General features: G+C 37.3%; 1 protein-coding gene across 1 annotated transcript in view; it reads left to right on the forward strand.

The window, feature by feature from the left end:
- arfgef3 (ARFGEF family member 3) overlaps positions 1-18237 on the forward strand; it is an 82661-nt gene extending 64424 nt beyond the window's left edge. Inside the window, exons 33-41 of the mRNA XM_059359396.1 lie at positions 3050-3152; positions 10666-10797; positions 11145-11275; positions 12400-12618; positions 12702-12873; positions 13612-13713; positions 14829-15214; positions 15790-16279; positions 17604-18237. Of these exons, the coding sequence (XP_059215379.1) occupies positions 3050-3152; positions 10666-10797; positions 11145-11275; positions 12400-12618; positions 12702-12873; positions 13612-13713; positions 14829-15214; positions 15790-16279; positions 17604-17795 (1927 nt within the window). The 3' untranslated portion in view covers positions 17796-18237. The remainder of the gene's footprint in view (positions 1-3049; positions 3153-10665; positions 10798-11144; positions 11276-12399; positions 12619-12701; positions 12874-13611; positions 13714-14828; positions 15215-15789; positions 16280-17603) is intronic.
- Positions 18238-24921: the final 6684 nt, after the last annotated feature.

The following is a 24921-nucleotide window of genomic DNA, read 5'->3' on the forward strand; positions in this document are numbered from 1 at the left end:
GGAGCCACTGCAGACGGCCTGAAGAGCCTCATGTGGCTCTGGAGCCGCAGGTTGCCTACCCCTGGTCTAGATAAATGATCTTACGGAACCCCCGAAGTGACACGAGGAAGAAAAAAAAATTGAGATCTCGACTTTCAAACTTCATATCTTGAGTTCCACTCCCTGCTTTATTCTCTTGTCAAAAACATTAGTGGAGTTAAGATCACATTGCACTTATAGGCTATAATGTTAGCTGAGCTCCACTGGCTACCTGTTGCAGCCCGCATCAAATTCAAATCTCTAATGCTGGCCTGCAAAGTTGTCTCCGGTACTGCTCCTACCTACCTGAACGCCCTGATTCAGACATATGCTACCTCACGACCGTTACACTCTTCCAATGAACGGCACGTGGCTCTGCCCCCCATTCGTCCAAGGCAATCCAGACCCTTTGTAATTCTTGTTCCCCGTTGGTGGAACCACTACCAGTTCCTACCAGAGCAGGGGCGTCCCTCTCTAGCTTTAAAAACCTAAAGACCCAGCTCTTCAGAGAGCATCTTCTCTCCTCGCACCACACAATAATTCTACTCCTCAAAGAATTGTCACTAGCACTTATTGATGCACTAATTATTATTGCACTATACGTTGATTGTTTGTTTTTACTCTTCCTGTAAGTCGCTTTGGATAAAAGCTAAATGACTAAATGTAAATGTAAATGTAGCTGTCACATTGAGTTCACTGCTGTGTGTCTGCGTGGCGCGGACATGGACACTACGCTTATTTTGTCCACACAGTCAACATCAGCTCCTGTCACAAATAAAGACATGTTAACAGTCTGGCAGACACACGCAGACACACGCAGACAACACTAATGTTATAATATACTGCATGTAGTGTAGTGAGCCGCTCACAGCCAGTTCCCAGCTCCGTGCAGAGTTTTACGGGTGCACATATACAGTAGGCTACCTGTCTAAGGTGCTACACATTAGGCAGGTTTAAGCTGCCTGCAGACACCATGACTCATGAATATTAAGTAGCCATGTGGAAGGATCTGACGTGAATATCAAGTAGCCATGTGGAACACGCTGTCTCTTCACAATATGATTCCATCAGACCTTATATCTACACTGTTTAACCCAAGTGGGCACATAAGCACAGTCCCATTATGTTTTACAAACATTTGCAGTTAACTAATAAGGTAAAACATTTTGTTTATGCTGCATTTGGCTGAACTTTTATTCCATTTGTATCGTGCGTCAGGCACTTCCCTCAAAACAGCCTAATTAAGCCTCAAAGTTTATCTCGCATGTAAAGAGATCTCATGTTTAAAGTCGAGATTTCAATTTTTTATTATTTTTTTCTCGTCACTTCGGGATCTGGCTTAGTGCATCCTAAAAATAAATTCATTACAACTTGCAGTAGGAGTGTTAGAAAAATTGATACATTTAAATAAGATAATATCCCCAAATTGTTTGAGTTGGTACAATGTGGAAGTCTGGAAAAATGCATTGCTTTCTGATACAATATGGCTTGTTGTCATGAAAAGACCAAATCTACTAACAAATGAATCCTTGTTACAATATGTAGCCGTGTTTCTGTCAAGCATCATTTTTTTATGCACTTTCTAAAGATTCTCATGAGAAAAGCTTGATGAAACACCACAATTTGATAAAACTTTCAAAAATGTGCATATAAGTTTTTACGCTTGCTTGAGGTGGAAAAATAGTTAATGCACAAAACGTATAGAAACCCTTTTTCTGAATGAGTTCTGATGGAGCAACATTTAATTCACATGACTGATCAGTTATTTCCTCTGACATGAAAGAACAATTAGAAGTTGCCCAGTTGAAGCTAATTCCTGAAGACTTCTTTCCATTTGCTCTCCGATCAGAAACCTTTTTGTTCTTGTTTTCGCTCTTCTTCTTCTTCTTCTTCTTCTTCTTCTTCTTCTTCTCCTGTTCACTGATTGATTAGCCTACAGCAATACATTACACTGCCATCTTCTGACCAAAGTACGTTACTGCAGCGTTGTTTATTCACACACAATTTATTCTTGGTCAGTGCCTCGTACACCATCCTGCCGCTAGATTTTAAAATATACATTGAAAAAGTAACATCCATGCAAAAATCCTTTAAAAATAATGATTTAATAAATATTTTAGGAAAATATAAGTATAAGTTCATAAAAAGATTTTTTTAGCAATTTCTACTTTTATTTAAAATTGAGTTAATGATTAATTTTTTAAAACAGATCTTTACTATGATCCCAAAAGAGGACACTTTATGTTGGTAATTATTTTTCTTTGAACAAATCAATTAAGTTAATTCTTCCTTTCTTTCTTTTTCCTAAATATTTCAAGATAGACCACTACAAATGAGCAGTGTTTTGCACATTTATGGAGTTTTAAATGGTTCATTTTATAGTTTTAAATGGTTACATGTCACTGTTTTTACTACATTAGTTTGAATTACTACATTTCAGTGATGAGAAATATTTGCAATAAATTTAGTCATGGATTATTAACATTTAAAATGTTTGAAATATTATTTTTTTTCAAATGTTTGAATTTTGTTTGTGTTCATCAGTTCCAAAGTTTAATAAATCAGACACTGGTGGCACAGTGCTCTGTTTTTAAGTCTTTTTTTTTTTTCAACCAAAATGCTTTGCTCTGGTTAGGGGGTCCTTGGCTGAAAAAAATATTTCGAAAGGGCTACATCACTAAAAAAAAGGTTGAGAAGCACTGCATTAGAGCACCAAATGTGTATTAATCCGCCACTGAAAATAATCCCAAACAAATGCACTATTTACTCCAGTTTTATTAACGCCTAGCTGTTTTAAATGAAAGGGCAGCTAAAAATAATTCACATTTACATCCTGTGAAGGGACCAATAAGCTGAGCACTACAAACAGAGCAATGGATTCATTATAAGACTTTATAGATTTTAGTATTTTTTTGCTATAATGATTGAATAATAATTTAGACAATGTGTTAGAATGCAGATACTTTTTCTCTGTCTAATCCAACCACTGTTGTTGTTGTTGTTGTTGTTATTGTTGTCCGTCTCTCTCCAGGTATATCTTGGTCACAGTGGGTCCAGTGTTCACAGAGGAAATGTGGAGGTTGGCCTGCTGTGCTCTGCAGGATGCTTTCTCTGCTACTTTAGAGCCTGTCAAGGTACACACACACACACACATACACACACACACCAAGGTTATAATAGTTTTGTTTTTTTCATTAGTTTTAGTTTTAATTCCGCTGTAATTTTTTGTTTCCAAATTCAGTTAGTTTTAATTCGTTTTTAGAGTGAGTTTGCTAGTTTTAATTAGTTTTAATTTTATGGAAAATGCTTAGTTTTAGTTTAGTTTTTATTAGTTTTAGTGTTAGTTTTGGTATTTTTTCAGTGGGGTATTTGTTGGGTGCGAGATTCAATAAGGTCACAATAAAAGTTCTTATTATTTCCTTTGTCTGATCCATCTCAGCCCAAATAAGTTTATTAAGTCATAAAACCAGATAGTTGGTTTTATATCAACCAAAAAGGTTTACATATGAAAAAAGTTGACGAAGACGAAAAGGAAGGACATTTTCACTATAATTTTATTTAGTTTTAGTTAGTTTTGTAACCACAAAATACAATTTCAGTGAGTTATCTTTTTTTTTTTTAAACTCTAAACTTTATTTCAGTTAACAAAAATGTTTCAATTCTAGTTTTCGTTATTTCGTTAGTTTTCGTTAACCATAATAACCTTGACACACACACACACATTTAAAATTTCATGCAGATATCAAGCAGCATATAGAATAATTGCACACATTTTCAGGAAGGAGGAATATGCAGATAAGAAAATCTGCACATATACTAGAAACACTCAACGTCGTAAACCACATAATCCATCCCCAATCTGAAGCTGCTGGTTGGGACCGAAGTAATCTGAAAGCCTTTACTGTTAATACTGTCAACATGCTGACACTCCACGTTAAGCTTTTATAACCCCAGTTAACCTCACACACACACACACACACACACACACACACACACACACACACCGACAGAGTGCTCCAGCTGTGAGCAACAACTGTTTGATTTCTCACCGTGTCAGGATTTTATTCTCTTCTCTCTGTTCTTTCCCTAAACTGATTAAAGTAAATTCTGCAGTGAATCTGAACCGTTGTCTGATTACTGCAGCTGAAATTTAAACTGACTAGAGTTGTAGGAGCGTAAAGATTCTCCAATTCCACAGTTTGGTTCAGACCATGATTTTCGAGTCATGGTTTGGTTCATACATTTGTCTCATCAGTCTTATCAATAGTATTAATTTAGATTTGCAGCTAACTTTTATTCAACATTAATGTGCCTGGGGTTACACCACCTGTTCTTCAGAAGCACACACGCCTTTCTTCTTAGCGTTTCTCCAGAGGTCTCTGTTCACCTGCAGAATCCCAAAGCCAGTGATGGCAAGGTTTGCCTCCAGATTATGTCTACACTGCAAAAAAGGTGTGTCTAAAAACAAGATAAAAACACTAAATCTGAGGGAAATGATCTTGCTGCATGGACAGATATTTTTACTTGACAAGATTTCTTAATTTAAGATTATTAAATCTAGAAATAAGCATGTTGTACGCTTAAAATAAGAAATTAACTCTTAAAACAAGATAAATTAAAGCTGCAAGCTGCAACGAACTGGCCCGAGCAGAGTGCACTGCAAATGATTTCTTAAAAAAGATTTTAAAAACTTTAGATTTAGAAGTGTTAGATTTAACAATCTTAATTAAAGAAATCTTGTCAGGTGAAATTATCTTGTTTTAAGAGTTAATTTCTTATTTTAAGTGTTCAAAATGCTTATTTCTAGATTTAATAATCTTAATTAAAGAAATTTTGTCAAGTGAAATTATCTGTCCATGCAGCAAGATCATTTCCCTCAGATTTTTATCTTGTTTTTAGACACCCCAGTGTATGCAGCATGTCTTTCTGAGGCACATAACGCTGCATTCATCAGATCGTGGAAGACTGAACTGCAGGACGAGATCCATGGAAGTTGTGTCATGTTTTTTCAGTCTCAGTTTCTTAGAACTTTCTTTAAAACTTAGTTTTGTTCACAAAGCAAGTGTTTCTCTACTGAAAATCTAAATAACACGCAGTCTAATATTAGCAGAATCTGAACAAGACAAATGTGACCAGGCATTCATTTCAATCCTTAGGTGGGTTTTGAGATTGGTTTAGGGGTAGAGTCATGATGGAGAACATCTGAGATGTTGGGAAAAAGAGTTTCAGAGGGGAGCGTCAATATAAAAGGCAATGTCCCCCCATCTGGTGCTTAGACTGGGGGAGAGGGGTGAGGAGGTTGGCGCTGCATGTATTGGGTAGCTGCAGCAGGTCAGTAAGGTGGGAGGAGACTAAGTTGTGGAGGGATTTAAGGGTGATGAAAAGAGTTTTGAATTTAATCGGTGTCAAACTGATCCATGTGGCTGCAGGTTTCCTTTCCAACTAAGCAGGAACACTTTAACGCCGGGACTTTAATGCGTTAATTAAGATGAATTAATTGCACCAAAAATTAACACGTTAAAAAAATTGACGCATTTTAATCGCACTTATTTTTGCACCGCGGAACGTTTCTCACTGGATGAGTTTCAGGTGGACCGATTATACTGGAGCACCAACTAGCGTTCATGAGTTCAGACAACAACAAACCACAGTGAACATGAAGGAAGAAGCTGATGAGACGCTTTGGTTGGCCCCGTGGATGATGGGACATTTTGTTAGTGCAGCTGGCACTTTATGTTGAACTCTTTATTGTTTTGGCCAAGGTTATTGAGAGAGTTGCACTGAAATTAATTTGATTTTCTTAAACCAGCTGTTGGTGAATCAACAAAGTCTGTTATGGCCTCTGAAGCAACAGAGAGATATTTTCTAATAGTCGGGGTTTCCAATGTTCTGAATGTACTTAAAAATATTGTGTTTTACTCAAAAAACCAAAGTGTCATAGTTTACAGAAGGTCTACCTACCTATAGGCTACCTGAATTTATGAAATGTACTATATTTCTAAATATGCTATTGCTACACTTAATGGCAAAAATTGCACTGGTCTGTTGGACTTGAACAAAAATAAACAATATTTTTGTTGCTTAAGCTTACGTATTCAGTTATTATTCAATGGTATACTAAAAATCCATGTGAAAAAAATTACTTCTCACTGTTCTCAGGTCAAATATTTATATGTGATTAAAATGCGATTAATTTCGATTAATTAATTACAAAGCCTCTAATTAATTCGATATTTTTTTTAATCGAGTCCCAGCCCTAATAAATATATTAATTTCAGAAAATGATTGGCCTATTTTATTTCATAGGCTGTTTTTAATTAAGATTTTTTTTTATTTATTTAAATGTCCACTTTATGGAGCTTTGATTTTTTTTTTTAAAAGGTACTCCTGTTAAAACTCTAAACAGTTTCAATGAAACTACTTGTGACACGTCATATTAGACTTTGACTTAACATTGGCTCTCACTTTGCGATAAAAATATTGGGATATATATCTAATATTAATATTCAGCCTACATATATCGGGATATGACTTTTGGTCCATATCGCCCAGCCCTACACCTGTGGAAGTTTTAAAGGACTGGGGTGAAGTGTCTCTGGTGTGAGCAGACATTCAGCTTAGTTCTGGATGTATAGTTTGGTGGTTGTGCCGTACAGAACGCTGTTACAGAAATGAGGACACGTGTCAATTTGTTAATGATGCTACCTGCTGTGTTTTGGTGCTGTCGGAGATCACAGATTTAGAAAGTACAGCCTCAGCTGGAGTCCAACCCCTGCTGTTCCATTTCAGCTACGCAGATAAAACTCCTAAAGTGTGTGTGTGTGTGTGTGTGTGTGTGTGTGTGTGTGTGTGTTTATGTTCAGTAGAGGTGACATCGCCAGGCATTTTATTGATGAATGCTGTGTGTTCCTGCAGTTCTGTGGCAGCTGACTGACTTCAGCTAAGCAGCTTTACAGCTTAGAGCCACATCTGTGTGTGTGTGTGTGTGTGTGTGTGTGTGTTTTCTTTGCTTTTCCACAGAAAATATGGTTGGGACTGTAACAGAGCAAATGAGTCGTGGTTATTTGCTCGACTGTGTTCTTACAGTAATGTCCTCAGCAAAATGTTGATCCGTCTTTTATACTTTCTAATTGTTAAGTAGTTTAGTGGAATTTATTTCATCTGGTCGGGACAGTAAATGGAACGGGTCACGCATATTGACCATGGGGGGTTTGGGCGTCCTCCACCAGAAAATTGTGCACATTATATTCCATCACATTCATACATCAATACATCAATTTTGAAAATGCTTTAATTAATGTAAAGTAAAACACAAAATATAATGGAATATAATGCAAAAAGGAATGATTCACTTGTCTGTCGTCCTTTTTGTCTTTTGTTTGTGGAAGTAATCTTTTTAAATGTGCACGTCAATGGTGCATTCATTTATTATTCATTTATAATATATACTATATTAGCTAAGGTGTTTCAGCAAAATTTCTGCTCATGTTCAAAACTTTCTGCACAAACATATACCAGGGTTTCACCCAGTGCTTTATAGGCCTGGCGCCCTCCCTCTAATGGAATAGTGGCATTAGAAAGTGTGAGAGGCACCAAATTGAGGCTTTTTAGGCTTTTTCATAGTCTCAGAAAATCCTGACAGACAAGGAATTGCCCAGCAGTATGTTGAGCGTTATGAAAGGAGTTTGTTTGTTAAAATCGTATTTCAAGATTTGTCAAGATTGTGCCTTTTTGTAAGACTCTACATTTGAGTATTTTTAATAAATGGCTTATAATAACACATAATAGTCATAATTTCGAAATTCCTGTCAACTTTTAACTTTTTTTTTAACAAAAAAACACGTTGGACCGCTGGTGGGCTTCTCTAACACCAGGCTTAGCAAGTTTTCTGGGGGAAACCCTGTATATATTATCTGAGATTCAGACAAAGTTTTAATATTATAAGAATACATTTAATATTTAATGTGAATAAAGTCATAATATATCAAGAAAACATCTGCTGTCCTAAAGTCAGACAGACACAAACTTTGTCTCTGTAGAAGTTTAGAAGGAGCGGCATGCACTTTGTAGAGATGATGGAAATTATATTTAATGTATGTAACATGTATGCAGTTATGATTCAATTTGCAGGAAAAATTGTAGGAACAAATTCCCACCCTCCTTGCCATAAATTACATCCATGCAGATGACCGACTTTGTCACAAAGGTTATTAAAAAAGAATCATGTTTATCTCAACAGTGCAACTTTATAGGGCTTAAAGCTCCTAGTTTAATATATAAAATCCCAACATATAGCTTAGAATGCTCTTATCCACGCTGACACTTATGTAACAGCTTTTGTGACTGTGTTGCATGTTGGGCCTAACCATTTTGTTTTATGTAGCACATCATATTTATTTAGGTCTTATGTCCGTTTATATAAGAGCTCCTGATCTCCAGTGGCAGGGGAGATGCTTTTTCAGCTGCAATTATACAGCGAACTATAACTTTAGTCGAATGTCGGGTAGTTTTTCATTTTTACGTGTGTGTAGATACATTTTATTACCTGATTGAGACCAGAATACCAGAAAGAGAGCTCATATTACACCTATTTTAAAGTTTTTGCATTGGCTTCCTGTGTGCTTCAGAATCAATTTTAAGATTCTTTTACTGGTTTATAAATCTCTTAATGGTCTAAGTCCAGCCTATTTATCTGATTTACTTTTATCCTATGAACCCTCGAGGACCCTCCGGTCTTCTGGGAGCCTTTTAATAATACCAAAGGTAAGAACTAAAACACACGGTGAGGCGTCGTTTTCTCACTGTGGTCCACGTTTGTGGAACAGCCTCCCTGAAGACCTGAGGGCAGCAGAGACTGTTCATATTTTTAAGAGCAAACTTAAGACTTATCTTTTCAATTTGGCTTTTACTTGAACCATTTTTCTGGAAGATTTTTCTGCTCATGCATCTTAGTGTAATAACATCTTCTCTTTTATTTATTTATTTATTTATTTTTACTATGTATTAGTCTATATATATTTTTTTTAATTTTATTTATTGTTTTATCTTTTTTATTTATTTACTTTTAACTTTTCATTGTTATTATTATTTACTTTCATTTTATTTTATTTTATCTTACCCTACTTTTTTAATTTTTTATCTAATTCATTTTTAACCAGGCTCCAGTGTTTCCTCACTCGCTTCCACAGTTTGTGCTTTGTTTTTAATAGGATGGAGGGTGTTGGGGTGGAGGGTCTTTGCTTGTTTCTGTGTTTTGTTATTATTATTATTATTATTATTATTATTATTATTATTATTATTATTATTATTATTATTATTATTATTATTATTGTTATTATCATTATTATTATTATTATAACTTACTCCTTTTTTATGTAAAGCACTTTGTGTTGCATCTCTCTTGTATCTGGGTCCTCCAGCTTCCTCTCACAGTCCAAAGACATGCACTTAGGTTTAATTGGTGACTCTAAATTGCCCATAGGAGTGAATGAGAGCATGATTGTTTGTCTCTATGTGTCTGCCTTGTGATAGTCTGGAGACCTGTCCAGGGTGTACCCCGCCTCTCGCCCAGTGTCAGCTGGGATCAGCTCCAGCCCCCCACGACCCGAGTGTGGATAAGCGGTCAAGGATTATGAATGAATGAAATTGAATATGCAAAATGAATATTTGCTGTTAAAGATGGAACTCATCCAATAGAAAGTCTGGTGTTTGTAGGACACTGGCACCTTTACCGTAAAGATCACAGTATGCAGATGTCAATCCTTAACATGTGGCTTATGCTTTTAAACACGTTGACGCATGACCTTTGGTCGGGTTTATAGAAAAGCTGAATTTTCTATAAGCACTGCATTCAGGTCACATCCTGAATATTATATATAGACTAAACCGTATAAGACTTTATCAGTTCATCACGATGGAATTTTTACATTTTTCATCCGGTGGTCACACATGTGGTTTGCTGATGGATTCACCAGCTTTCAGCCTTTTATTGAAGACTATCGAATATAAAATTACTTGTGTTAAGAAATCAGATGTTTGTATCATGCATATGGAGGTTTTTATTACCTCTGCCAAGGAGTTAAATGCGTGTTTGTCTCTTTGATGGCAGGATTACAGAAAAACCATTGGCCCGATTTTCATGAACGTCTTTGAAGGGTGTTTTTGAGCAGATATGAATCCATTGCAACATTGAAAAATGTTTAGCATTTGTGTGGTGTTGGAATAATCAGAAACATGAACGACTTTAGACTCTGAAAATGCACATAACCATCAAATAAAGTCAAAACAATAACTTATTTGCAGAACTTTTGGTGAATATGTCATGGCTCACCTATTTCCTTGGCTCTTAAAAATACTGGAAATCCTATAAACGTGTTATTTAAACACTTAGCAATAAAATACACATTGTCTGTGAAGTGTCCATGTTATTTCCATATTACAAGTCAAAGCTCATTAAATGGCAGCATTAAGAAGCTCCTGAATGCACCATTGGCTGGGTTCTCAGAGAGTCCATCTAGTTTTTTTGTGTATTCAGAGAAAGAATAGGACTCCTCATCATCCACGCCCTCTGTTGAATAAATGTTTAACCATCAAGCAGATTCAAGAGGAACTGCATGTTAACATCTCTTTCTCTGTGTCTCTTTGCAGAACCTTCTCGCATGCTTTCACAGCGGCTCAGACAGTTTTTCTGGAGATGCCTGCGAGGTGAAGGTGGCGGCTCCGTCCCACTCTCCTTCAGCCGAGGCCGAGTACTGGAGGATCAAAGCAATGGCTCAGCAGGTCAGAGGGACTCAACCTTTGTCACTGTACCAGTTTTCACCTTAGCTGTTAAAGTAAAGGTCAATTTCGATCATATATAAAATGTGTGACTAATATTGCAGCTACTCAAAAACTATTCACAAAGGAGGGTCTCAGGCTTACACAGTAAAACTTCCATACATACAGATACACATACATACCCGCCCCAAACCACCTCTGTCATATTGTTTGTGTGTTTTTATATGTTTGGGACGGGTTGATGGCAAATTTCGTTGTACTACCCTGTGCAATGACAATAAAGGCTTCTGACTCTGATTACTCACTTCAATACACTGTGGGATTATTGACACGTCCTCTTTATGTCCCAGGTCTTTATGTTGGACACCCAGTGCTCCCCAAAGACACCCAACAACAAGGAGGGCTTTGAGCACGCTCAGTCCTGCGTTCTCATCATCGAGCTTCCGACTGACCAGCAGTCCAACGGACACACTCAGAAGAGGTGGTCAATTCAATTCAATTCAATTTTATTTCTATAGCCCAAAATCAGAAATCACAGATTTGCCACAAATGGCTTCACATACTGTACATGTTTCGACATCCTCTGTCCTTAGACCCTCACAGCGGCCAGGGAAAAAATCCTCAAATGTCCTTAAGGCATGCATTAAGTTTGGCTAGCTAATCAATTTCACCTGGCTTGATTGATAGCTGAGTGTCATCAGCATTACAATGAAAGTTAATCGAATGTTTTCTAATGATATTATCTAAAGGGAGCATATAAAGGGTGAATCAAATTGGTCCAAGCACAGAGCCCTGTTGAACACCGTGGTTAACATCAGTGTGAACGGAGGATTCTTTGTTCACATGAACAAACTGGGAACGATCTGATAAGTACTATTTAAACCAGCCCAGTGCCGTTCCTCTAATGCCAATTACATGTTCCAGTCTCTGTAATAGGATACGATGGTCAATTGTTTCACTATTACTCTATCATTATTTCATGTTATAAACTTTTTTGTACATATTAACTCTTGATGCATTTTTTTTAATTAAATACAGAGTAAATATAATGGCATTTATATTAGATTTACTGAAACTAAATTCTGCTTTTAAATTAAAAGCATGAGACTATATTTCGTTTTTCCAACATGCAACATGGAAGTCAATTTCCTTAAAATGTATTCAATTTGTTAGTTAACAGCTGATTTGCAGACTAATTTTATATAATTGATGGAGATCGTTGTTTTGTTAGATAGTTTGTGTTTGCAGAAGCACATTTTTAAAATTAAGAACGAAAACCCGAACAGAAAATGCAATCTTGTTTTGTCTGGAAATATAAATAAACTTAAATCTAACCTGCACTAACTCTCTTTGCTTTTCTTACTGCTGCTGTTTATACAGGAAAATTGGGTAAGGCTGTTTTCTGTGACGTTGGGCATGATCAGTATGATCTCCATTTAATGAATGAAACAGAGTTTACTGATTTACTAAAATAACTAATTCATTTTCTTCAGAAGCCACAGTACAGTAGACTAGTGTTGAATTGGTTGCATAAAGCCTGTTTCTTGATGCAGGAGATCCTCCTAATTAGTTAAAAAACATCATTCTTGTTTCTGAATCCTACAGAATCCCATTCAGGACCATCGTGGTGAGCCTGTTGTCCCACCAAGTCCTGCTCCAGAACCTGTACGACATCCTGCTGGAGGAGTTTGTCAAACAGCCTGAAGGAAACGAAAGAGTCACACCTGTGACCTCTGACCCCAGCCGGGCCTCAGCAGGCTTCCTGCGCTACATCTCCATGACTAACTTGGCCATAATCTTGGATCTGCTGCTGGACTCCTACAGGTTCCTGCAGTCAGAAACTCATATATGCAGACGATAGCGTCATTTGGGTCTGTAATCAGCTGACTGATCTCTTCTTTCTGCAGGACAGCGCGGGACTTTGACACCCGGCCAGGTCTGAAGTACCTGCTGATGAAGGTGTCGGGAGTTTGTGGAGCAGCTAATCTTTACCGTCAGTCTGCCATGAGTTTCAACCTGTACTTCCAGGCCCTGCTGTGTGCCACGCTGAGTCAAGCCGACAGCATGACCGCACAGCAGGTACATACAGTCATCCAAACCCTTTAGTTGTATTTTTATTCCTACCACTTTTAGTTTAACGCTGCAACAGTTGTTTACTGTTTTCATTAAATATGTTCAAGTAAATCCACTTTTCCTGCTGATTTCCAAACAACAGACAAACAAAGTTGTTGTTTTTTTTTTCACCGTCTAAAGAGCTCGGTATTTATTGTGAGAAGTTGGTGGAGACCAAACCAGAGCTAAAAGAAGAGTGAATATTGCCCTTAAATTAAAATTGTCCAGAGGAACTACATCATTACTACTATTGCTCCATGTCTACTTAATGTATGATGTGATTGCTTTTACACTAGACTAATTATAAGGCTATAATATGTCTGATATGCATTATACTCAGCCTGACAAATGTTTGCCTTTGCAAGCTTTACTTACTTTCTGTTTCGTTCTATTTGAAATGTTTGGTTTCAAGATTTAGGATTTAGAATGTATTTTTTATTCCTACTTACTTTTGGTAGATGTTATGGAGTTCAGAGCAGGTACTTTTGTGTTTGAAACCAATGTATCACAGAAATAATACACTAAAATGGACTAATTTGTTTAATTAATTACACTTTGTGTCTAATAATCTGCACAATCGGGTTGCAATCACATATTAACATCTTAGCAAAAACATAGAAACATTGTGATAACCAACACGTTGCGGAGGAAACCACAAACAAGTCTTTAAAAGTCAAAACTCTCACACCTTTTCTTGGTATTTAGGTGAAGAGGATGCTGTATGAGGAGGAGGAGGGGAGCTCTGACTCGTCTCACCCCGGCTCTGCTTCCTCAGAGGACGAAGACATATTTGAAGAAACAGCACAGGTGAAGCAAAAAAACAATAACTAACTGAAACTGTATTGTGTGGTTACAAAACTAACAAACTAACTACAATTATAGTGAAAATGTTTTCGTCTTTGTCAACTTTTGTCATACGTAAACCTTTTTTTGGTTGATATGAAATCTATTTCATCTATCTGGTTTTATGACTTATTAAACTTATTGGGGCGGAGATGGATCAGACAAAGGAAATAAAGGAAACATTTATTGAGACCTTATTGAATCTCGCACCCAACACACACCCCATTACAAAAAAACCAACACTAAAACTAATAAAAACTAAGCATTTTTTCAAAAAATAAAAACTAATTAAAACTAGCAAACTCACTCTAAAAACTCATTAAAACTAACTGAATTTAAGTATTTTATACTTCAGCCTACTCCCTTTTTTTTTCGAAACAAAATTATATAAGGAAATGCATATTGAATATTAAGTTAACTGGTTCTTATTTCTATCTTATTACTTAGACGGGGCAGATGCATGTATATGTATAGGGCTATATATACTGTATGTGTGTCAGTGTTTATATGTTTATGTACATCTGTTTAATGGTGCCTATGTGAGTATGTATATTAATATGTAAATGCATCTAGCCTACGCTGTTGTAGTTTATGTTGTTTATTTTTTTCAGTTCAAAAAGAAGAATTAATAAAATGAAATGAAATGAAACTGAACTGAACTGAACTGAATGAACTGAATTTAAAAACAAAAAAACTAAAACTATTGAAAAAAACAAAACTATTATAACCTTCACACACACACACACACACACATAGGAAGAACTGTGTAGAAAAGACGAGCAGTGACAGCCGCAAAAGCCAGACAGAGAAAGAAAACAATGCAGGTGCATTTGGAGGTCACAGTGATTGACAGGCGACCACAGAAACAAACAAACAAAATAAATAAATATAGTAAAAGATTTGCCTGGATTAGTCCTCCTGCTGTGATGTTTTCCATTAGTAATTTCCTCTTTAGTTTGTTCCAGTTTATAGAGGACAGTCCCCAAAGGGTTTCCTGAACTTTTCACCCTTTTATTGTAAGTTCTATTGAATTATTCAGTGTCAAAACTCAAATCATCCTCTTTACTCTCTTTGGGCAGGTAAGCCCCCCTCGCGGCCGGGACAAACGTCACCACTGGCGAGCCCCCGTGCCCTCTCTCAGCGTGCAGCCATTGAGCAGCGCCGACTGGGCCTGGCTGGTCAAACGCCTCTACAAGCTGTGCATGGATCTGTGCAACAGCTACATCCAGATGCACCGCGACCTGGAGAGCACGCTTGAGGACATGGCGATGCTGAGAGGAGGAGCTGGAGGCGGAGGAGATCACGTCTTCTTCCTGCCTCTATATCAGTCGGAAACGTCCACCCCGACGTCAGCAGGCGGGCTGTCGGCGAGGGGGACGCCGTCAGAGGAAGGCGGGTACAGGTGTCAGGCAGCGGACAGCGTCACATCACCGGGAGACACGCCCACACCCAGCCCAGGATTCAGGTCTGAATATAAACATGTCAAACATCAGATGTCTGCACAGCAAGGTTATAATAGTTTTCGATTTTTCATTAGTTTTAGTTTTAATTTCGTTTGTTTTAGTTTAGTTTTCATTAGTTTTAGTTTTAGTTTTCTTGTAATGGGGTATTTGTTGGGTGCCAGATTAAAAAAAATCACAATAAGTGTTGCTTTTATTTCCTTTGTCTGATCCATCTCAGCCCCAATAAGTTTATAAGTCATAAAACCAGATAGATGAAATAGATTTCATATCAACCAAAAAGATTGACGTATGAAAAAAGTTGACAAAGACGAAAACTAAGGACTTTTTCTCTAAAATTTTAGTTAGGTTTTTTTTAGTTAGTTTTTTAGTTACCACACAATACAATTTCAGTTAGTTATCGTTTTTTTAAAAACTCTCGTTTTTATTTTTATTTCAGTCAATGAAAATGTTTTTTCAATTCTAGTTTTCGTTATTTTGTTAGTTTTCGTTAACTATAATAACCTTGCTGCACACTGCGTACAAAAGTAAAATATCCACACAAAACTCATCCCCTGAGCTGATTTCCTCTCTCTTACAGCTGCACAGGCAGTCTGCCCCACCACTTCCGCTCCGGAGGAGAGAGAAGAGACTCCGGCATCGCAGGAAGCTCTGTGGGTGGAGGTCCTGGCAGTGCTGGACCAGGGAGGAGAAAGGAATGGTGGGAAAGCGCCGGGAACAAACTGTACACCATCGCCACGGACAAAACCATCAGCAAGCTGATGATGGAGTACAAACGCAGGAAACAGCAGCAGCAGCAGCCACAGCAGTGCCACGTCAACCTGTTCATGAAGGAGCAGGGCCGGGCCGCGCCGGGAGCAGGAGGAGCGGGAGGCGCTGAGAGGAGGGGCCCCGTGGAGCCACAGAGGCCCCCACAGAGGCCCCAACATCTGGTGGACCAGCAGGGCCCTCCATTGAGGCACTCGGTCAGTGCGGGACCTGAGGTTCTGAGGCAGGAGAAGAGGCCGCGGTCAGGATCCACCATCAGCTCCCACAGCATCTCACTGAGGGACTCTGAGGCCCAGATACAGGTGCAGTGTGCAGGGAGGCAGAGGAGAAAACACTTTATTAACTTAAATAACCGATATAGCCGAATGCAATAAAATATATTTTATTATTTATAGTTATATTTTGCAGCCTTATTTATCGCCAATCAGTTCAGATCAGGATGAGAGATCCATTATCTGTTGTTTAGGATTGAATTGTTGGAGTAAATTGTGTAAGTTTAACCAATTTGCAACTAAAAATAATAATAATGGTTTAATGTTAAGATGGAGGATTGGAGGACATTAAACTGACAGCAACACATATGGTCAAAAACGGGTCAGAACCTTTTCTTTTTTCACAACCCATACCCATATTTTCATCTCCATTTTCCACAGAGAACGGGAATTAAACAAAATGCATGTCCCCTCAAAGACATGTAAAAAGAAAAAATAAACCAATCACGTGATAGTCTTGACAGTTTTAAGGTGCATTACGGGTCAGTGAACAAGTGAAATTGTTTAAATGCGAATCACTTTGTTCTGGTGATGGAATTGCATGGACCTCATGGCCCTCATTTATCAAACCAGCATAGAAACGAGCGCAGATCTGAGTGTATATTTCGTCTTACGACGGGGTTCATGTGGGATTTATCAAACGATCGTATCGTATCTCACGATCGTATCTCACCAATCACAACGTAAGAATGTTCGGCTGTTGATAAATGTGGCAGGTATATGATAGTATGATGGTATATATATACCTGATTCAGATGGCTCGCCTCCAGAGTTTACAACACCGAAGGACGCAAAACTGCCAAAAGGAGGATTTTTCACATTGTGATGTATAAAGCCTAATAATCTATATAATATCAAAATAGTGTTGTTGTTATTATGATGAGAGATATTATTCACTTCTTTACATTTACTAAGAATTCTGTCCCAGTCAGAGGAGCGTGTGGCTGATGTCCAGCAGGATAATAATAATAATAATAATAATGGTAAACAGCAGAAGACAACAACATTTAATATCCTCAGCTAGTATTCTGGTTAAAGAATTTCACATTCGCAGGGTGTATTTATTTTAAATGATGTTTGATTGATAAATGATGTAGCCTAAACATGTTTTGCTTATACGAGCTGAGAGCAGACGTGAGATCTGATCGTACCCTCCGCTCACGTCCAAACTGATAAATGCCGAGCCTTGTGTAGAAATGATCGTACGCCCATTTAACGCTCACTTTCTGTCGTATGCTCATTTGATAAATGAGGGCCCATGTGTTTGGTATTACAGTTGTGTGTGTGTGTGTTAATGTCAAATGTCGTCTTGTTTTCTGAGCTTTTTTGCTGAACATTTTTTTTCCCCTTGCAGGCGTGGACCAACATGGTCTTGATTCTCCTCAATCAGGTCCTCCTCCTGTCAGATCCGTCGTTCCTGGCTCTGCAGCCGGCGCTCTACCCCTGCCTTAGCCAGCTCTCCTGCCACGTGACCGACGCCCGCGTCCGCCAGGCACTCCGCGAGTGGCTGGGGCGCATCGGCAGACTCTATGACATCATTGTGTGATACTGCAGAAAGAAGAAATGCAGATGTGTCGGTCAGTGAAGGATGTAAACAGATGAGAGGTGAATTAGATCGCTTTGATGCCTTTGTGTTTTGGCGCCGCTGTGCGGTAGGTTGATAAAAAGGTTCGATTGGCTGATGATGCAATGCAAAGGCACACTGTGACATCATAATGTCACAATGTAACCGGTGGAACGAGCTTTACTCGTGATAAATAAAGTGCTCTATAGAATCTGATGTTATCATATTGAATCGTGGCACTTTGTAAGAATACTGGCAAACATCATGTGACATTATGTTTAAGGATTTGATTGGCCGATGGCGAAAACATATGAAGGATTAAGTCGGTTTGTGTGAAATTTAAGTGATTGTGCCACTTCTGCCTCTTTTAGTTAAAGTTGTTCTTCTTCTTCACACACACACACACACACACACACACACACACACACACACACATTCTTGTACTTCTATCTTTGTGAGGGCCCTCATTGGAATAGTGAATTCCCTAGCAAGGTCATAATAGTTTTTATTCTTTCATTAGTTGTGAATTTTTGTTTTCAAATTCAGTTAGTTTTAATTAGTTTTTAGAGTGAGTTTGCGAGTTTTAGTTTAGTATTTCTTTTTTTTTATGCTTTAGTTTAGTTTTTATTAGTTTTAGTTTTTTGTAATGGGGTATTTGTTGGGTGGGAGATTAAAAGAAGTAACAGTAAATTTTGCCTTTATTTCCGTTGTCTTATGCATCTTCATTATGTATGAAAAAAGTTGACAAAGATGAAAACGAAGGACATGTTCTTATATGTTCCTATAATTTTAGTTAGTTAGCAACCCTAACACTAACATAAGCCTGATTGTAACCTGAACCCTAAAACAAAGTCTGAAATCAAAAAAGAAGTGATGACTGGCCAAAATGTCCTCACTTTGCAAAAATGCCCTCACTCTGTTGGTTAAAAACGTGTTCCAGTCCTCACTATGTAGGAAGTACAAGAACACACACACACACACACACACACACACTGTGTCAAAGCTTTTATATATAATTTGCATGTTTTTTTTTGAAAAAAATTTGAAGAATTGCTCATAATTTTGTCACAGTACTGTCTTACTGTCACAACATTTATCCGCAAAAGTGATAAATGATTCGATTAAAGTATTGCTTCATCCTGATGTGGATGCAGATGTTCAGTCATGGAACAATTATTAGACCACCCTTTTCTTCAATTTCTTGTTCATTTTGATGCCTGGCACAACTAAAGGTACATTTGTTTGGACAAATATAATAATAACAACAAAAATATCTGATAAGAGTTTAATTAAAGAGCTGATATCTAGACATTTAACATGGTTTTATTGATAATAACCAAAGTCATTATCAAGAAAACCATGGAAAATGGCTAGATATCAGCTCTTAAATTAAACTCTTTGTTGACTCTTGACTCCATGACTGTGAGTGCACATGTGCAATGGATTATGGGTCTTGTAGTCCACTTGCACACTTTTCCTTTTAGATCGTTAACTCTTTAAAGGCACCCTATGGAGTTTTTATGTACACTACTGTAAAATAACACAACATGAGTCTGTTCTATGTTTCAGCTGTTCAACATCTGCATGTTTTAAGGCTATCATATCCTGGATATTTGCAAACATGGAGACTCGCTCATCAAAACTTTGCTCTATAGCACCACAAGTGGTCAAAAACTCCACAGGGTGACTTTATGGAAACTTAAAAAAAAAACAACAACATATTTTTATCTCCGTTTTTGCCATTTTTACCAATGTTAATGCTAATTGTAGTAATACAATGGTGATTAACAGAAAGAACTGCAGGTGGCCTAACAATTAATGTGTCAGTCCTGCTGACTTCTGAGAAATGTTACATATAAAAGAACAGTGACAGATCTTGGGCATCACAAATCCAGCTAAAATTCCGGCAAAAAAATGAAAATGCAAACTTGAAATACTATTATATTTATTTAATTCCTTCACAATCAAAGAGTGAGGTCCGTTGCTTCCGGTGAGACGCTGATGTTTTGCATCAAATCTGATTGTATGAAAATGTTGTATGAATGTTTATCGCTGCCATGCATTTTCTATTTCCAGCTTTAAATACTGTGCCGTCTCCGTCACCTTCAACTGAATGTCTTTATTTATTCTTCATTCTTAAACCTTTTGGAATGAATTTTTACCAAAACGGAGCAATCAAGTATTTATTTTAACCAAATACCACGTACAGTATGTGCATTTTTATGCTGAATGCACATTATATTCTGCTTTAAAAGTTGTTTTGCTGTTTATGTGTATACCTGTATTTATGTAAATGTGTCATTATTTAAGATATTTAATGTGTCATATTAAGCTTTTTCTATTTTTTATTTTATTTTATTATTATTTTGCCACTTGATGCAGTATGTGCTTATACTGTCAAATCTGTGCAGAATACAGAAACTGCAGGCAACAGGCGAGGATTGCGTTGTAGTAGTCTGAGTAGTATCGACCAATCACCTATGAACTGGCTTCCACGACTGCAGGTAAACATTTCACATGGAAAGCAAACGAGGCATGATGCATTGGCCAATATGCAATATAAGAACCCATCAGAGGCCAATAGCCTATAGGTTGATTGATAATTGACATAAGCAGGCACAATTAGATAGGTTCCTACAGATGCATCTAGGTATAAACAGTTTGATTGGTGTGCTAGTTTCCCCCTTAGAGCCTCTGCCAAGTGCTGTAATAATACCAATGTTCTTAAGAGCAAGGTTATAATAGTTTTGGATTTTATTTTCATTAGTTTTAGTTTTAATTTAATTGTGATTTTTTGTTTTCAAATTCAGTTAGTTTTAGTTCATTTTTAGAGTGTGTTTGCTAGTTTCAATTAGTTTTTATTTTTGGGAAAATGCTTAGTTTAAGTTTAGTTTTTATTAGTTTTAGTGTTTTTTTTAAGATTAAAAAAAGTCACAATAAATGTTTCCTTTATTTCCTTTGTCTGATCCATCTCAGCCCCAATAAGTTTATTAAGTCATAAAACCAGATAGATGAAATAGATTTCACTATAATAATTTCACTATAACTTTAGTTAGTTTTAGTTTCAGTTAGGTATCTTTTTTTTTTTTTTTTTAAAACCTCTTGTTTTTATTTTTATTTCAGTTAACGAAAATGTTTTTTAAATTCTAGTTTTCGTTATTTCGTTAGTTTTCGTTAACTATAATAACCTTGCTTAAGAGAGCAGTGGGGGAAAAGCTAAACGTGCTTCAGCTGATTTAACTTCCTTCAAGAAATGTGTTTACAGTATCATCCTCCATTTGCCATCCTGAGCCTTTATTTGCAATCAACTCTTACAAATGATGCTCCTAACAATCCTTATATTGATCTGAGTCTTTGTGTCCTAAAAATGTCAGAAAATAGTGAAACTTTCCATCCAAATTTCTTATAACCCAACGTCAAATCTTACTTTGTCTGGTCAGCAGTGCAAAACACAAAGATTAAAAAATGAATTATTACATTATATAAAATTATAATGTGATAAGACACGGAAAAGCAAAAAAAAACATAAATTACATTTGAGAAAAGGATATTTGGTACTTTTAACTTGATAAATCACAAGTAATCAATTATCAGAACTGCTACACGGATTTATGTCTGTCATGATGAATCGTACATTTTTAATAACCCCATAATCTTTCTTCGAACTTCTAATTTCCACGAAACTTACAGAACAGATTCTTGCTCCAGAGAGGATTCTAACCTTACTAAATCTGATCCCATGCTGTATGTATGAAGAAAAAATGTCACTTCTCTCACCTGAGTGGTACTAAACCCTCAGTCAGCATGTTTGGACCAAAAAAAAACAAACTGCAAGTGTAACCACACTCTGAAAATCTCTTACCGTAACACAACAGACTCTCAGCGCACACACAGTCGAGATCAGGTTACATACCGAAACCACAAACAGCGACAGAATAAGCTGAGTCTGTGCTGACCTCCATTCATGCCACTGTGCATTTTAGGACAGATTATGACTGAATGAATGAAAGAACTGATGCTAACTTCTGCAGCTGGGACCATATTGAGGGCAGGCAGACAGGCGGGGCATCTCACGCTCCTAAGAAGATTTACTCTCCTTTTTTTCACCCAGTTTGGCAACATCTGACAGCTTTCTCTTTCGTTTGCAGTCATCACTCCTGCAACCAGCAATATCATATTAGATGCTGAAGTAAGTGAAGAGATGTAGGTCAGTTGAGGCCAGAATGGCAGCAAAGTGTGTCACTAAAGTCTCACATTGGGTGCCTAAAGGTTTAAAACAAAATGTACTTAGTGGAAATAAGAGGGTCTTTTTGCACAAACGAACACTGAACAAGATATTTTAGGAGACCAAAACATTCAAATTCACTTTCATGAGGTGACGACACACTGAAAGGGTTAAATTTCCAAAGAAGGAAACACAGAGGACACACAAAAGTTATTTAAATAAACACAGTCCCATGGACAGACATTTCTTTAACTGTATCACAAGGTAGCCGTGCCTTTAACCCTTCATCTGGCGAAGAACCATATTTGGTAACTTGATTTTGTAGAATCATATGGATTTCTTCCCACTGATCAAGATGATGAAGATCAGGCTACGTCACAGAAAGTGACACCATAGCATCTTACTATAATTATAATAACTTTATTGATACTGACATGAGATGATGAGATGAGATTTAACTTTATTGACATTGAACAGTAACAAGTACTAGGACAAAGAAATGACCATCAACCCGTCCAAACATATACGTAAACATACATACAATATCACAAAGGGGTGGACAGGACAGGAAGACAAGAATGGAAGAAATACAGCATAACAAGAGGATAGGGGAGCAACATGAGCACATATTCAATACATTTCACAACATGAAAAACTTTTGACTTGCATTAGGGAAGGGGGCTGGGGAAATGGAGATAGCCAGCGCAGACAAGCAGCCACCCGGTCCTGCGGAATTCCAAGTATATATGGAAAAACAATTAAAAAGTCCAATAATATCTTCCAATAACACTCTTGAAATTTGCAAGTATTTCAACAAGTGCCCTGTAAGGGGCTATGCTTTATCTGTTTTACTATAAATGGGACCAAAATTTATTAAAAAATGAGCATCGTGCTGTATGCTAGTTTCAGACTTGAAACTACCAATTGAGGCCAGAGACGCATTAGGTCGCCCCCTGCAGGTTTAAGGGACTTCTGCATTGACTTCACTGTTCTGGAGATATACTTTCCTTTAACTATGCATTTGCATGATGGCTGGCTCATGTATCCTGTGTCTGTTTTGAGCAATATTTTGTGCACGTCACCAGAAATTAACGATCTGCAAGATGCCAAACACACATGAACATTAGAGGCAGTGTAGGGGTAGTACTCATAGTACGACATTTAAGGGCCTTGCATATCGTCTAAGATGGTGCTGAAAATCCCTGTGCGCCCTCTAATGAAGAACTCTGCTGGTTATGTACACGAATGCACGGTTAGACGGCCCGTATATCTCCCGCCTGTTAGATTCCTGCTTGGTTTATCACTAAGTGGCCTTTAGAGGAACTGCTTGTTATTGAAGTTGGAATAGGCTTCATCTGTCAGCCGTAGAAAATAAGGCCAAACTACTGCTGAAACTAAAATTATGCCAAATACCATGTGGTGAGGAAGGTGTAAAAACTTAGACAAAATGGAGTATTTAATTTGCAGCATGTTGCAAATTGTTTGTATCAGAGGTAAAAGAGACCGCGAATGGTTTGTGTGTGAGCTTTCAGCTGTTTTTGAAGCAGCACAACTGTAAAAATTGTATAATGTATCCATCAGTGTCCCTGCAGATGAATGTGCAGAAGGTTTCTTTCTTCCTGCACACTCTCTCAGGTGGTTAGTTTGACTGTTTGCTTCCTTCGCTGACCTTGAACGCACCGCTGCTGGACCGGCATCGGCAGGTCAGCTCATGTTGTGACTGTGATTTCTAAAAGTGTATTTTTTTCTGCTTTTGATATCAAAAGAAAAGCAACCTGTGATCTCTCCTCCTGAACTTTCTAACCTGCTCTGGCTTTGCCTGTCTGCTCTGTGTGTTGTACAATAAAAGCAGTTTATCTCAGACGTTTGTCAGCAGGTTGTTTCACGTCTTCACATCTACAGTATGATAATGAAAAAATGTATAAATAAAATGACAATCTGTGAAAACACCTCCTTCACTGCAAAAAGTGGTGTCTAAAACCAAGATAAAAACACTAAATCTGAGGGAAATGATCTTGCTGCATGGACAGATAATTTCACTTGACAATATTTCTTAAATTAAGATTATTAAATCTAGAAATAAGCATGTTTAACGCTTAAAATAAGAAATTAACTCTTAAAACAAGATCAATTAAAGCTGCAAGCAGCGATGAACTGGCCCGAGCAGAGTGCAAATTATTTGTTTCTTACCAAGATTAAAAAAACTTTAGGTTTAGAAGTGTTACATAATTGATCTTGTTTTAAGAGTTAATTTCTTATTTCAAGTGTTCAACATGCTTATTTCTAGATTTAATAATCTTAATTTAAGAAATCTTGTCAAGTGAAATTATCTGTCCATGCAGCAAGATCATTTCCCTCAGATTTAGTGTTTTTACCTTGTTTTTAGACATCCTTTTTTGCAGTGTTCCTACAGCTCCACCCCTGCGCAATTGCATGTCAGGTTTTGGATAAAGGCCAGCTTCTTTTCCCAGATCACCAAAAGTAAAAATTGGATTTATGTTGAAAGGTAATATAATCCCCCCACAGCTCCACCTGGCCTCAATATTTTAAACATTTTTCTTCTGTGTTTTCTTAAAGAAAATTGCCTTTTTATCATCATTATGAATATTTCATCAGCACAAAACATGAGTCTGCTTTTGTGCAGATTGACACAAACGTTCTTAAAATTGCTCATATGCAAAATACTACTTAGTGTTCCGACATTTGGAGATACTGATACTATATGAAACTAGAAGAACTAAGAAATCTACAGGTACCATGTGCGTCAGGATATCATGTCAGGTTAGGGTTACTGCATGAATTTCATCAAGATTTTGGCCCCTGATCCTCTTAACCCTTTGATGTACAACATGGGTCTAAAGTCACCCGACTAAGTTTTATATT

Source organism: Centropristis striata, chromosome 20, assembly GCF_030273125.1.
Source record: "Centropristis striata isolate RG_2023a ecotype Rhode Island chromosome 20, C.striata_1.0, whole genome shotgun sequence".
Taxonomy (NCBI): Eukaryota; Metazoa; Chordata; class Actinopteri; order Perciformes; family Serranidae; genus Centropristis; species Centropristis striata.